The 14846-nt window shown below is 43.5% G+C and overlaps 1 protein-coding gene across 1 annotated transcript in view; it reads left to right on the top strand.

Moving 5' to 3' along the window:
* The window catches only part of C2CD2 (C2 calcium dependent domain containing 2), a 51685-nt gene that overhangs the window by 5183 nt on the left and 31656 nt on the right, over positions 1 to 14846 (top strand). The window contains exons 2-6 of the mRNA XM_056560209.1: positions 1335 to 1454; positions 5885 to 5992; positions 7862 to 7978; positions 8144 to 8261; positions 9839 to 9941. Coding sequence (XP_056416184.1) covers positions 1335 to 1454; positions 5885 to 5992; positions 7862 to 7978; positions 8144 to 8261; positions 9839 to 9941 — 566 coding nt within the window. The remainder of the gene's footprint in view (positions 1 to 1334; positions 1455 to 5884; positions 5993 to 7861; positions 7979 to 8143; positions 8262 to 9838; positions 9942 to 14846) is intronic.

Raw genomic sequence — 14846 nt, 5'->3', positions numbered from 1 at the left:
ACCCCATCGAAACCAGACTCTACCGACTGTATAAAAATGTAAGGGGCCAATGGAGAGGGGGACCCACAATTCAGGTTTTCCCATCCTTATAGGTGGTGTAGACTATACAAACTGCAATTCTATGGGTGATGCCAATCTTCTCTATAACAAGGAATGGAAAAATTAAAAGATTGGGGGGGGGGAGGGGGTACAAGGGGCATCATTGTGATTTTTGGAACTTTTATTACGGGGCCCCTCTAATATGTGGATTCCCCCCCCCAAACTGCACTGCAGTTATTGTCAACAATATCTGCTGTCATATTTTCTAATGTAATAGCTAAACCCACTGATAACCCCACCCATGAGGTTCAGCAAGGATCAACCCCATCGGAACCTGAGTGTATTAAAATGTATGCATTGAGCTCCCTCTTATGGCAAAATTTCTACCAAATAGACTAGTGTGTGGGTCTTCAGCTGTTGCAAAACTACAACTCCCAGAATGCTCTGACAGCCGTTTTGCGACAGCTGGGAAAATACTGGTTGTAGACAGTGTAAATCATTTTGGCATCATTGTGCTTTTTGGAACTTTTATTACGGGGCCCCTCTAATATGTGGATGCCCCCCCCCCCCCCCAGACTGCACTGCAGTTATGGTCAACAATATCTGCTGTCATATTTTCTAATGTAATAGCTAAACCCAATGATAACCCCGCCCATGAGGTTCAGCAAGGATCAACCCCATCGGAACCTGAGTGTATTAAAATGTATGCATTGAGCTCCCTCTTATGGCTAAATTTCTACCAAATAGACTAGTGTGTGGGTCTACAGCTGCTGCAAAACTACAACTCCCAGCATGCCCTGACAGCCTTCGGCTGTCGGGGCATGCTGGGAATTGTAGTTTTGCGACAGCTGGGAAAATACTGGTTGTAGACAGTGTAAATCATTTTGGCATCATTGTGCTTTTTTGGAACTTTTATTACGGGGCCCCTCTAATATGTGGATGCCCCCCCAGACTGCACTGCAGTTATGGTCAACAATATCTGCTGTCATATTTTCTAATGTAATAGCTAAACCCAATGATAACCCCACCCATGAGGTTCAGCAAGAATCAACCCCATCGGAACCTGAGTGTATAAATATGTATGCATTGAGTTCCCTCTTATGGCTAAATTCCTACCAAATAGTGTTTGGGTCTCCAGCTGTTGCAAAACTACAACTCCCAGCATGCCCTGACAGCCTTCGGCTGTCAGGGCATGCTGGGAGTTGTAGTTTTGCAACAGCTGGGAAAACACTGGTTGTAGACAGTGTAAATAATATGACTATTATCATAACCCTATAAATCTCTCTTGTTGTCAGGTTGTCTGCTGCAGTATAGTGGGTGACTGTCTACAATTTGCCGTACGGGTCACCCGGACCCTACCAGCCAACTCAGGATGCCAAGTGTACAGCGTCCGCATCAAACCGCTACATATAAATGTAAGTCTGTAGGGGGTGACACCTCTTCTTTTCTTGGGGTCCGACCTGACGATGCCCATATATTGTAGAATGGGGCTGTTTCTGGATACATGTGACTCCCATTCAGAGCAATTGGGACAGTTGCGGTCATTTCTGAAACAAATCTGCTATGTGTGAATAATCCTTTAAAAAAAATAAAAACTCCCGATAGATCCAGTCTGATGACTTCCTCGCGTAAAATGAACTAGTTCTGCCCATTTCTAAAATACTTTGTGGTGTTCAAGATCTCTGCTTGCTGTCAGTGAATTGAGAGGGTGTTGTGTATATTTAGAAGCTATACAACTGTACAGAACTAATAACACTACTTTATAGTGTTTGTTGGAATTGTATCCAGACTAAACAATCCTCTAGGAGGTGAATAGTCTGATCCTTTGTAGCAAATTGTGATCCTCATGGAGAACAGAAACCTCCCTCTTGTCTTCTTAGTTTGCTACAATGTATCAGTCGGAAGTCCAGGCTGTTTAGCTCACAGAGCATTGTCTAGACTGGATACAATTGTATCACTTCTCAGCTGAGAGCAGGACTAGCTATGTACAATGTATCAGTCTGGAGTCCAAGCTGTTTAGCTCACAGAGCATTGTCTAGACTGGATACAATTGTATCACTTCTCAGCTGAGAGCAGGACTAGATATGTATAATGTATCAGTCTGGAGTCCAGGAAGTTTAGCTCACAGAGCATTGTCTAGACTGGATACAATTGTATCACTTCTCAGCTGAGAGCAGGACTAGATATGTATAATGTATCAGTCTGGAGTCCAGGCTGTTTAGCTCACAGAGCATTGTCTAGACTGGATACAATTGAATCACTTCTCAGCTGAGAGCAGGACTAGTGGACTAGTTATGTATAATGTATCAGTCTGGAGTCCAGAATGTTTAGCTCACAGAGCATTGTCTAGACTGGATACAACTGTATCACTTCTCAGCTGAGAGCAGGACTAGTTATGTACAATGTATCAGTCTGGAGTCCAAGCTGTTTAGCTCACAGAGCATTGTCTAGACTGGATACAATTGAATCACTTCTCCGTTGAGAGCAGGACTAGCTATGTACAATGTATCAGTCTGGAGTCCAGGATATTTAGCTCACAGAGCATTGTCTAGACTGGATACAATTGAATCACTTCTCAGCTGAGAGCAGGACTAGCTATGTACAATGTATTAGTCTGGAGTCCAATCTGTTTAGCTCACAGAGCATTGTCTATGCTGGATACAATCATTACACACTTTCTGCTGTGGGATGAACAGAAATGTTTCCATTGTCTTCATAGTTTGTTACAATGTATCTGTCTGCAGATCAGGGTATTAGACTAACAGTGCTTTATGTAGACTGGATACAATAGTAACAAACCCTCTAAGTTTCCCCTTTTTTTTTTTTTTTTTTTTTTTTATACACTATTGCATCCAGTCTAAACAATTCTTTGTGAGCCTAATAAGGCTGGGTTCACACTACGTTTTCTCCCATACGGGAGCGCATACGGCAGGGGGGAGCTAAAACCTCGCGCTCCCGTATGCCTTCGTATGCGCTCCCGTATGTCATTCATTTCAATGAGCCGGCCGGAGTGAAACGTTCGGTCCGGTCGGCTCATTTTTGCGCCGTATGCGCTTTTACAACCGGACCTAAAACTGTGGTCAACCACGGTTTGAGGTCCGGTCATAAAAGCGCATACGGCGCAAAAATGAGCCGACCGGACCGAACGTTTCACTCCGGCCGGCTCATTGAAATGAATGACATACGGGAGCGCATACGGTGACATACGGGAGCGCGAGCTTTTAGCTCCCTCCTGCCGTATGCGCTCCCGTATGGGACAAAACGTAGTGTGAACCCAGCCTAACCTGGACTCCAGACTGATACATTGCAGCAAACTATGAGGACGAGAGGGAGGTTTCTTCTCTTTATGAGGCCTGTCACCCGCAGAGGTTTTGTTACTATAATACCAAGTATACGCAGTGCTCTGTGAACTTCAAAAGGAATATTTATATCTATTTAGCTATCCCCTATCCATAACTTTTGAACTTTGTGGGATAACATCATTATAAGACTGATCTCCAGACTGATACATTGTAGCAAAATACAGTGATCCCTCAACTTACAATGGCCTCAACATACAATTGTTTCAACATACAATGGTCTTTTCTGGACCATTGTAACTTGAAACCAGACTCAACATACAATGCTACAGACAGTCCAGATCTGCGAAACATATCAATGGCCGTAAGAACTGACCAATCAGAATAGACATTTACACCTGTAATACTGAAGTGCATGCACTGACTGTCTGGTAGCGCCCCTATAGTACAGAGAGGTATTACAAGTTCTGTACTCTTTACCTGTACCAGGGTTAGTTGCTCCTTTGGAAACCAGGTGAGGGCGGATACATTTTGCGTGTACTGTACAGAACCCTGAAGAAGCTCCTGTCCTCTATATAGACTAGTCTTCCCCAACCAGGGTGCCTCCAGCTGTTTCAAAACTACAACTCCCAGCATGCCTGGACAGCCTTTGGCTGTCCAGGCATGCTGGGAGTTGTAGTTTTGCAACAGCTGGAGGCACCCTGGATGGGAAACACTGACATACACAGTGATTTAAAGGGGTACTCCGGTGAAAGCCTTTTTTCTTTTAAATCAACTGGTGGCAGAAAGTTAAACAGATTTGTAAAATACTTCTATTAAAAAATATTAATCCTTCCTGTACTTATTAGCTGCTGAATACTACAGAGGAAATTCTTTTCTTTTTGGAATGCTCTCTGATGACATCATGAGCACAGTTTTCTCTGCTGACGTTATTATAATAATAATAATGCATTATTTATTGTTGTCCTTAGTGGGATTTGAACCCCAGCACTTCAAGGCAGCAGTGCTAACCACTAACCACTGAGCCACCATGCTGCCCTTAGCATACATCTGCTATGCACGGTTGCCAAAATGGACAGAGATGTCAGCAGAGAGCACTGTGCTCGTGATGTCATCAGTGTTCCAAAAAGAAAGGAATTTCCTCTGTAGCATTCAGCAGCTAATAAGTACTGGAAGGATTAAGATTTTTTAATAGAAGTAATTTACAAATATGTTTAACTTTCTGCCACCAGTTGATTTAAAAGAAAAAAGATTTTCACCGGAGTACCCCTTTAAAGCTTCCAGTAGATCTTTCTTACTTTTATATGTAAGGATTTGCTTTATCTATATTAGTCATCTACTTTATTTTTTTTTTTTTTTTTAATCCTCACTTATTTTCTATTTTTGGACAACATTTTGGTGCCTTTAGAACCAATTACCAGATTTCCATAGAGTTATGATCTCAACATACAATGGTCGTCCTGGCACCAAACAATATTGTAACTTGAAGGACCACTGCATAAGGACAGGAGTGACATTTCTATTCTTCACAAGGCCTGTCACACACAGGAGGTTTGTTACTATTGAATCCAGTCTAGACAATGCTCTGTGAGCTAAACAGCCTGGACTCCAGACTGATACATTGTACATAGCTAGTCCTGCTCTCAGCTGAGAAGTGATACAATTGTATCCAGTCTAGACAATGCTCTGTGAGCTAAACAGCCTGGACTCCCGACTCATACATTGTACATAGCTAGTCCTGCTCTCAGCTGAGAAGTGATACAATTGTATCCAGTCTAGACAATGCTCTGTGAGCTAAACAGCCTGGACTCCCGACTCATACATTGTACATAGCTAGTCCTGCTCTAAGATAAGAAGTGGATATAATTGTATGCAATCTAGGCAATGCTCTGTGAGCTAAACAGCCTGGACTCCAGACTGATACATTGTAGTAAACCATGAGAACTTTTGTCTTTCACACGGTTTCTCACAGTGTATTCATCTCTGAGCTAATTTGCCAAATGGTGGTTGACCCTCTATATAATACTCAAGTATTGTCCTAAAGGGGTACTCCGGTGTAAAACTTTTTTTTTTTTAATCAACTGGTGCCAGAAAGTTAAACAGATTTGTAAATTACTTCTATTAAAAAATCTTCACCCTTCCAGCACTTTTTAGCAGATGTATACTATAGAGGAAATTCTGTTCTTTTTTAATTTCTTTTTTTGTGTTGTCCACAGTGCCCTCTGCTGACACCTCTGTCCATATCAGCAACTGTCCAGAGCAGGAGAAAATCCCCATAGCAAATCTATGCTGCTCTGGACAGTTCCTGATACAGACAGAGGTGTCAGCAGAGAGCACTGTGGACAAGACAAAAAAAAAATTCAAAAAGAAAAGAATTTCCTCTGTAGCATGCAGCTGCTAAAAAGTACTGGAAGGGTAAAGATTTTTTTAATAGAAGTAATTTACAAATCTGTTTAACTTTCTGGCACCAGTTGATTTAATCTCCTAGGATTGGACACATAAGTACAGGCTCCTAGACAATGACTATTTTCTTTCTCTCCTTCTAGTTGGAGCTTCGTGTAAAAGAAGGAAATGGAAGAGATGTCCAGGTCACATGGTCCATGGGAAACTTCTGTGATCTCGATCTTCAAGTTCAACCAAAAACTAATCTGGAGGTCAGTCAGTAAGTTGTGTTGTTTTATCTCCTCCTTGTTGGTTGTTCCCCTGATGGCTAAAGGGGTACTCCGCTGCTCAGTGTTTGGAGCAAACTGTTCCGTACGCTGGAGCCGGGAGCTCGTGACGCCATAACCCCGCCATAACCTGTCATGAACCGCCCCCTCAATGCAAGTCTATGGGAGGGGGCGTGGCGGCCGTCACGCCCCCTCCCATAGACTTGCATTGAGGGGGCGGGGCGTGACATCATGAGGGGACGGGGTTATGGCGTCACAAGCTCCCAGCTCCAGCGTTCGGAGAAGTTTGTTCCAAATGCTGAGCAGCGGAGTACCCCTTTAAGCCAAGTCCAGATACGGAATCGGGACATGGAAAATGCATGAGCTTGGGGATCATGAGGGGGCGGGGTTATGGCGTCACGAGCTCCCAGCTCCAGCATTCGGAGCAGTTTGTTCCAAATGCTGAGCAGCGGAGTACCCCTTTAACCCCTTAAGGACACATGACGTACTGGAACGTCATGTGTCCACTCCCGATCTATAACGCGGGGCCACGGCGTGGCCCCGCGTCATAGCGGGTCGGGCCCGGCCTCTAACAACGGCCGGGACCCGTGGCTAATAGCGCGCGGCATTGATCGCTGTGCCGCGCGCTATTAACCCTTTAGACGCGGCGTTCAAAGTTGAACGCCGCGTCTAAAGTGAAACCGAAAGCATCCCGGCTAGCTCAGTGGGCTGTTCGGGATAGCCGCGGTGAAATCGCGGCATCCCGAACAGCTGACAGGACAGCGGGAGGGCCCCTACCTGCCTCCTCGCTGTCCGATCGCCGAATGACTGCTCAGTGCCTGAGATCCAGGCATGAGCAGTCATCCGGCAGAATCGTTGATCACTGGTTTCTTATGAGAAACCAGTGATCAACATAGAAGATCAGTGTGTGCAGTGTTATAGGTCCCTATGGGACCTATAACACTGCAAAAAAAAAGTGAAAAAAAAAAGTGAATAAACATCATTTAACTCCTCCCCTATTAAAAGTTTGAATCACCCCCCTTTTCCAATAAAAAAAAAAACACAGTGTAAATAAAAATAAAAATAAACATATGTGGTATCACCGCGTGCGGAAATGTCCGAATTATAAAAATATATCATTAATTAAACCGCTCGGTCAATGGCGTGCGCGCAAAAAAATTCCAAAGTCCAAAATAGTGCATTTTTGGTCACTTTTTATATCATTTAAAAATGAATAAAAAGTGATCAATAAGTCCTATCAATGCAAAAATGGTACCGTTAAAAACTTCAGATCACGGCGCAAAAAATGAGCCCTCATACCGCCCCATACACGGAAAAATAAAAAAGTTATAGGGGTCAGAAGATGACAATTTTAAACGTATTAATTTTCCTGCATGTAGTTATGATTTTTTCCAGAAGTCCGACAAAATCAAACCTATATAAGTAGGGTATCATTTTAATCGTATGGACCTACAGAATACATATCAGGTGTCATTTTTACCGAAAAATGTACTACGTAGAAACGGAAGCCCCCAAAAGTTACAAAACAGCGTTTTTTTTTTCAATTTTGTCGCACAATGATTTTTTTTCCCGCTTCACCATAGATTTTTGGGCAAAATGACTGACGTCATTACAAAGTAGAATTGGTGGCGCAAAAAATAAGCCATCATATGGATTTTTAGGTGTAAATTTGAAAGAGTTATGATTTTTTAAAGGCAAGGAGCAAAAAACGAAAATGCAAAAACGGAAAAACCTCCGGTCCTTAAGGGGTTAAGCCAAGTTCTACGGAATCGGGAGATGGAAAATGTATGAGCTTGGGAATATATCAGCCTGCATGTCTATGGGTGTAATCCCTCTCATATGTGTCACATTCAGACCCCCGGAGCAAGTGCCATCAAGGAAACTCTGGAGGACATCTTGAAGAACCTCATGGGCTGTGTGCGACCTCAAGTAGACCTGAGCAGCAAGTCCACCAATGTCAAGGAGTATCAGGTATCGCTGTGTGACGCCAGCTATGAGCTATTCCTGGTGGGACTAAGCGTGGGCGGGGCAGACTCCATTATTGAGTGCTCACTTAGCTACTTCTGTAGACTATAATAGGAATGTCTGCACATTTATGGCAAAGGTTCCATGATTCTCTACTCTGTACATTTCCAGAATATTCCTGGCATCTATTCCCCAGTAATGTGTCCCCCAAAACCACCCCGAGCTCATGAGCTGAAGCTTCAAGTCCGGAACATCAAAGCAGCGCTGGCGGGAAATGTCGACACCTCAGGTAATTTTTATTTCCAGGTGTTGAACATTAACTTTAATGGACAAAATGGGTCCCTAACATATAGGACCGTACATCACCTCATACCTCATTATATAGGATTCCCCATCACCTCATATACTAGTGGTTCTCAACCTTTTTTTCCTGAGTACCCCTTGACAGCCCATTCCCAAAAAATTGTACCCCCATATTAGAGATATTATGTAATGATCCTGTTCCTCTCCCTATTTCCCCAGTCCCCCGATTTACAGGTGACATCTTCTCTAACCAGAATTGTTTACTTTTCTTTTCTTCTCTATCTGGCCTAGACCGCCATTAAGATTTCTCCCATACAAGACTTCTCCACAGAACCAGCCAAACAAACATTTTAGGCTCCTTTCTGCAGTACAATACCCACCTATTTACAAACTCCCCATGTTTATTGTCACTCTCAGTAATAGTACCCACTTTGCGTCCCCATAAAGTTGTTAGGCCCCCTCATTGGCCCAAAATATTGCTGTAGGCCCCCAAACTGCCCCCATATATAGCTGTAGGCTGCCATACTGTCCAACTTTGGTGCTTCACTGCTCCTCTGGTCTGGGGACCTATTGTTATGGTTCATAGCAGTAGGTCCCCGGTCTGCAGGGGCAGTGGAGCAACAAAGCTGATGATAGTTACTGCCCACAGCAGCCCAGTGCCCGCGCTTCCCTTTTGCTGTCCTCCTGCTCCTCTCCTCGGTGAAGTGAAGTCAGCCGACCATTTCTTTCAAAGTGGTCCAGACCAGTAACCAGTGGCTGTGGCTGCCATTACTGATTTTTTTTCAAGTACCCCCTGGAGAACTGCTAACTACCCCTGGGGGTACTTGTACCCCAGGTTGAGAACCACTGTCATACCCCATACCCCATTATATAGGATTCACCATCACCTCATACCCCATTATATAGGATTCCCCATCACCTCATACCCAATTATATAGGATTCCCCATCACCTCATACCCCATTATATAGGATTCCCCATCACCTCATACCCCATTATATAGGATTCCCCATCACCTCATACCCCATTATATAGAATTCCCCATCACCTCATACCACATTATATAGGATTCCCCATCACCTCATACCCCATTATATAGGATTCCCCATCACCTCATACCCCATTATATAGGATTCCCCATCACCTCATACCACATTATATAGGATTCCCCATCACCTCATACCCCATTATATAGGATTCCCCATCACCTCATACCCCATTATATAGGATTCCCCATCACCTCATACCACATTATATAGGATTCCCCATCACCTCATACCCCATTATATAGGATTCCCCATCACCTCATACCCCATTATATAGGATACCCCATCACCTCATACCCCATTATATAGGATACCCTTTCTTTCTCTTACCTTTTTTTTCCTTTTCTCTGTCCCTCTCTGTCTTTCTTTCTTCTGTCTTGGTCTCCTGTGTCATGCTCCGCCCCCGTGGCCCTGCACAGTACACAGTTCATTACTCTGTTTTATTCTTTACTGTTGATATTTGTGGATACAATATAGTGCTGTACTGTGCATAGACTGTCCTGTTGATCTACCTGCAGGGATGGTGGTGTGCTCCACGCAGCTCAATGACCCCGTCCAGAGGTTCACTACCGCAGCCGTACAGCATAGCCTTAGCCCCAGCTGGGAGGACGAGTTTGTGTTGTAAGTATATTGGGGATAATACCGTTTCCTTCTGCATTGGTTCAGGTCTTTGACTTCATACTGGAGCTCAGTTGCTTGTAGTTGCAATATGAGTATATAATGCTATAGGACCACCTTGTGAATTGTTCACATGTCGGCATAATAAATATTACTGTATATTTCATAGGTTAGTAAAACAGAGTACCTCATTTCCAGAAGATAACTTGTCCTTCAGTATTACTAACCAGTAGTATCTTCCCTTACATAGATGGCCGTACACATAGATGGCCGTACACATAGATGGCCGTACACATAGATGGCCGTACACATAGATGGCCGTACACATAGATGGCCGTACACATAGATGGCCGTACCCATAGATGGCCGTACCCATAGATGGCCGTACCCATAGATGGCCGTACCCATAGATGGCCGTACCCATAGATGGCCGTACCCATAGATGGCCGTACCCATAGATGGCCGTACCCATAGATGGCCGTACCCATAGATGGCCGTACCCATAGATGGCCATACCCATAGATGGCCATACCCATAGATAGCAATGACTGACTTGGATCACCGGGACTTTAGTACTAACCGCTAGGCTTTGACATTCACTTGGGCACAGTGGACTTGCTGTGGAACATTCGTGGTTGCAGGATTAGACTTGAGGCCTCCTCAGAACACCTCACACTCTCTTCAGACTTTCTCCAGGCTGCACCTCAGCTTAAACTGAACTCTGAACTCTTAACACACTATACATGGAGAAGATTTGGAGGATTCCCATTGGGCAGATAAGTCAATGGTTCACCTCATGCACACTCGCCTAACAGGGTTTAACACACTTAAAGGGTACCTCTCATTAAATAAACTTTTGATATATTTTAGATTAATGAATGTTGAATAACTTTCCAATAGCATGTTAATGAAAAATATGCTTCTTTCTATTGTATTTTTCCCGATCAGTCCTGTCAGCAAGCATTTCTGACTCATGCTGGAGTCCTAAACACTCAGAGCTGCCAGCCTGCTTTGTTCACAGCCAAACAGGCTGTGAACAAAGCAGGCTGGCAGCTCTGAGTGTTCTCCTTTGTGAACAAAGCAGACTGGTAGATCGAAGTGTTTAGGACTCCAGAATGAGTCTGAAATGCTTGCTGCCAGGACTGGTAGGGAGACCCCTAGTGGTCATTTCTTCAAAGTGGAAAATTAAATAGAAAGAAGCATATTTTTTTATAACATGCAATTGTGAAGTTATTCTGCATACATTAATCTATAATATATCAAAGTTTTTTTGATGAGAGGTACCCTTTAAAGGATACCTTTCATCAAAAAAACTTTGATATATTATAGATTAATGTATGCAGAATAATTTCCAGTAGCATGATATTAACAAAATATGCTTCTTTCTATTTAATTTTCCACTTTGAAAAAATAACCACTAGGGGTCTCCCTACCAGTCCTGGCTGCAAGCCTTTTTTTTTTTTTTATAGATTTCAGACTCATGCTGGAGTCCTAAATCTCAGACTGCAGCCGGGACACAGACAAGCTCAGCACTGCTCCCTGCATATTTTTTAATAACATGCTGTTGGAAAGTTTTTTTTTTTTATTTTTATTTTTTTTGATGAAAGGTATCCTATAAAACAGGTACTCAGAACATACCAATACATTAACTATAGCATAACATTAGTAGATATAACGTCCTGAGTAGTGAGGGACGAAGACGGACACTGAAAGCAACATCTGCCTCACAGGGCGGGCAGGATGCTATATTCTGTACTGGGTCACCACAAATACATATGCATACTTATTTAGCTGACAGCATCTCTCATTTGGCCTGACAGCTATCCCCTTCTGACCTATTGACTTTTGTGTTCACGCATTATGAAGGGAAAGGGGGGGGGGGGGTATGCAGCTGCCAGACTCCTCTGGCAGTGGCTTATCTCCCTAAAGACATAAAGATTGGGCTAATAAAATACAACCTGATCCTGATCCTGATTTTTTTTGGGAGTGTTGGGAGACCACCGCACACAGATGGGCAGCAGGTTTGGCCTTGTGTCTAATGTGTATGAAGCCTTAATTTTATTGCTTTCTGCTATTAGCCAGACAGGAGAAAATCTGACTATAGGGTACCCCTCCCCTCCCACTGCTTTACATTTCCATAGATGTATGTGAACGATTTTACAGATATATGTCGGTCGTCTGGAGAACACATTGCAGGAATCTGAGAAATGCATAATACATCCTTTTAGGATTCCAGGCAATGTGTCGGACCTTCTCTCCATGACGCCTGTGTAGGAAGCTGGGGGCCTCTCCAGATCTAAACTGGAGTCATAGCTTGATCCCTATGGCAGCTTAGAGCAGTGGTCTCCAAACTGAGGCCTTCCAGATGTTGCAACACTACAACTCCCAGCATGCCCGGACAGCCGTTGGCTGTCCGGGCATGCTGGGAGTTGTAGTATTGCAACATCTGGAGGGATATAGTTTGGAGACCACTATTGGAGACTAACTATTGTAAGATGTAAAGTTTTGCAAACTTACAATTTGTCACATTTTCAAGATCTCCACTTGCTTTCAGTGACTAGCAACATTCTTGTTTACTGTACAAGCCTAATACTTTTCATAGCTGATGCTTTGTCACATTTTAATTTTGTCTTGGATTCCATACTGATACGTTTTACCTGCACTGATACACTGTAACAAACTAGGAAGGAGTGAGGCTGGATTCACACACAGCTTTTTACAGTTTTATTTTCATGCATACATGGTAAGTCTAGAGATCAGTGGTCCCCAAACTGTGGCCCTCCAGATATTGCAAAACTACAACTCCCAGCATGCCTGGACAGCCGTGGACGGCAATGCACTTCTGAGCGCAGTCTTCAGAGAGAATTGAGATTTTTTTTTTCCTGCTGTGTCCGGAATTTGAATTTTGGCAGCAGATGTTTCCCCCACGGAAATTCTGCTGTGTGCACGGTGCAGCAGAAAGCAGAATCCCATTAAAGGGGTACTCCACTGGAAAACATTTTCTTTTAAATTAACTGGTGTCAGAAAGTTAAATAAATTTTGTAAATTACTTCTATTAAAAAAATCTTAATCCTTCCAGAACGTATTAGCTGCTATATACTACAGAGGAAGTTCTTTTCTTTTTGAATGTCCTTTCTGTCTGACCACAAGTGCTCTCTGCTGACACCTCTGTCCATGTCAGGAACTGTCCAAAGAAGGATAGGTTTGCTATGGGGATTTGCTCCTACTCTGGACAGTTCCTAAAATGGACAAAGGTGTAAGCAGAGAGCACTTGTAGTCAGGCAGAAAAGAAATTCAAAAGGAAAGGAACTTCCTGTGGAGCATACAGCAGCTGATATGTACTGGAAGGATTAAGATTTTTGAATAGAAGTAACTTACAAATCTGTTTAGCTTTCTGGCCCCACTTGATTTAAAAAAAAATGTTTTCCAGTGGAGTACCCCTTTAAAAAAATGGGACTCTGCTGCGACGGAATTTCAGTCATGTGAATGGGACCTGGCTTGCAATGAAGTTTCAAAAGTGAAGGAATCATTTATCACACTTGGTAATGATGTACAGAATTTTGCATCCACTGTTTTATTTTCTGAAGTTCTGCCTGTGCATAATGTTCAGAATGATAGGAAGAGGGGCATTAAGGATTTCCACTTATGGCTTAGTAAATGGTGTCAAGAGAAAGGATTTGGCTTTGTGTCTCATGATAGCACTACTTGGAATAGAAAGGAACTGTACAAAAAAGATGGTTTGCATCTTTCTCTCAAAGGGACGAATGTACTCGGTGAACAATTCCAAGAATTAGCTAAGGAGTATTTAAACTAGGAAGGGGGGGGAGGGGGGCAAAAGAGTGAAAATCCATCAGTCCAATTGCCCCCCGAAACAATGCCAGAATATTTCAATAGCACATTTCAAAAGCAGGGTGTGAGGTGCAGGGTAGATGTTCTTGTCGTGACGCCAGGGCGTGGTTTGGTCTTAACTACCTGAAGGTAATACCGCTGGTCCTGGGCTAGGCACGAGGGCAATGAAGACACCAACCCCAAGTTACGGACAAACGGTAGCTTTACTGACGGTAGACAGATGATACAGTCTATGCAGTACAGCCAATATCCCAAGGAGGTGACCAGTGACACAGGGGGACCTCGCAGGCTTGCTGAGACTTGCAGTAGTTAGACAGACTTTGGTGCAGGCCGCGGTGACTATAAGGTGGACTAGACTTGACTGACTTGATGACTGACAATTAGATGACTTTGGCTTACTTGCAATTGACAGATGGCTGCAGACTTTAGGCTTGAGGCCTCCAATGCTCCGGACACACACTGAGGCGACTGCACTGAACCTCAGGAACTAAGAAAGAGACTGCAGCCCCTCCCCTGGTTATATAGGGGGGCTGTGCAAGGAGCCCATAGGTCACTTGGGGGGTCAACTGGTCACTAGTGCCTCCTGGGTAACAATCACATGGTATAACAATTAAAGAAACATTACATTATTAATATCACAACCTATATACACAGGGGATAATACATAAAGGGGACCCTGGGGACATGGAGAGACTCTGCCTGACAGGGCAGGAGAAGTACAGGGAAACACCATCCCGTACTGGGCCACCACATATTACTTTACTGAGTGAGTAGTGGATGCATGGAATAGCCTTCCTGCAGAAGTGGTAGCTGCGATTACAGTGAAGGAGTTTAAACATGCATGGGGTAGGCATAAGACTATCCTCTATATAAGATAGGGCCAGGAACTATTGATCGGATTCAGATTATTGGGCAGACTAGATGGGCCAAATGGTTCTTATCTGCCGACACATTCTGTGTTTCTATGGGACCTTATAATGCCAATGCTTTTACCTCACAGAAGATTGTCTTACCTAAATACAAACCACTTTTTTTTATTATTTTTAATTAGCCACTGTT

The sequence above is a fragment of the Hyla sarda genome, chromosome 2, assembly GCF_029499605.1.
Source record: "Hyla sarda isolate aHylSar1 chromosome 2, aHylSar1.hap1, whole genome shotgun sequence".
In the NCBI taxonomy this organism is placed as follows: domain Eukaryota; kingdom Metazoa; phylum Chordata; class Amphibia; order Anura; family Hylidae; genus Hyla; species Hyla sarda.
The sequence above is the reverse complement of the archived record's forward strand: the minus strand, read 5'-3'. Positions and strand labels throughout refer to the sequence as shown.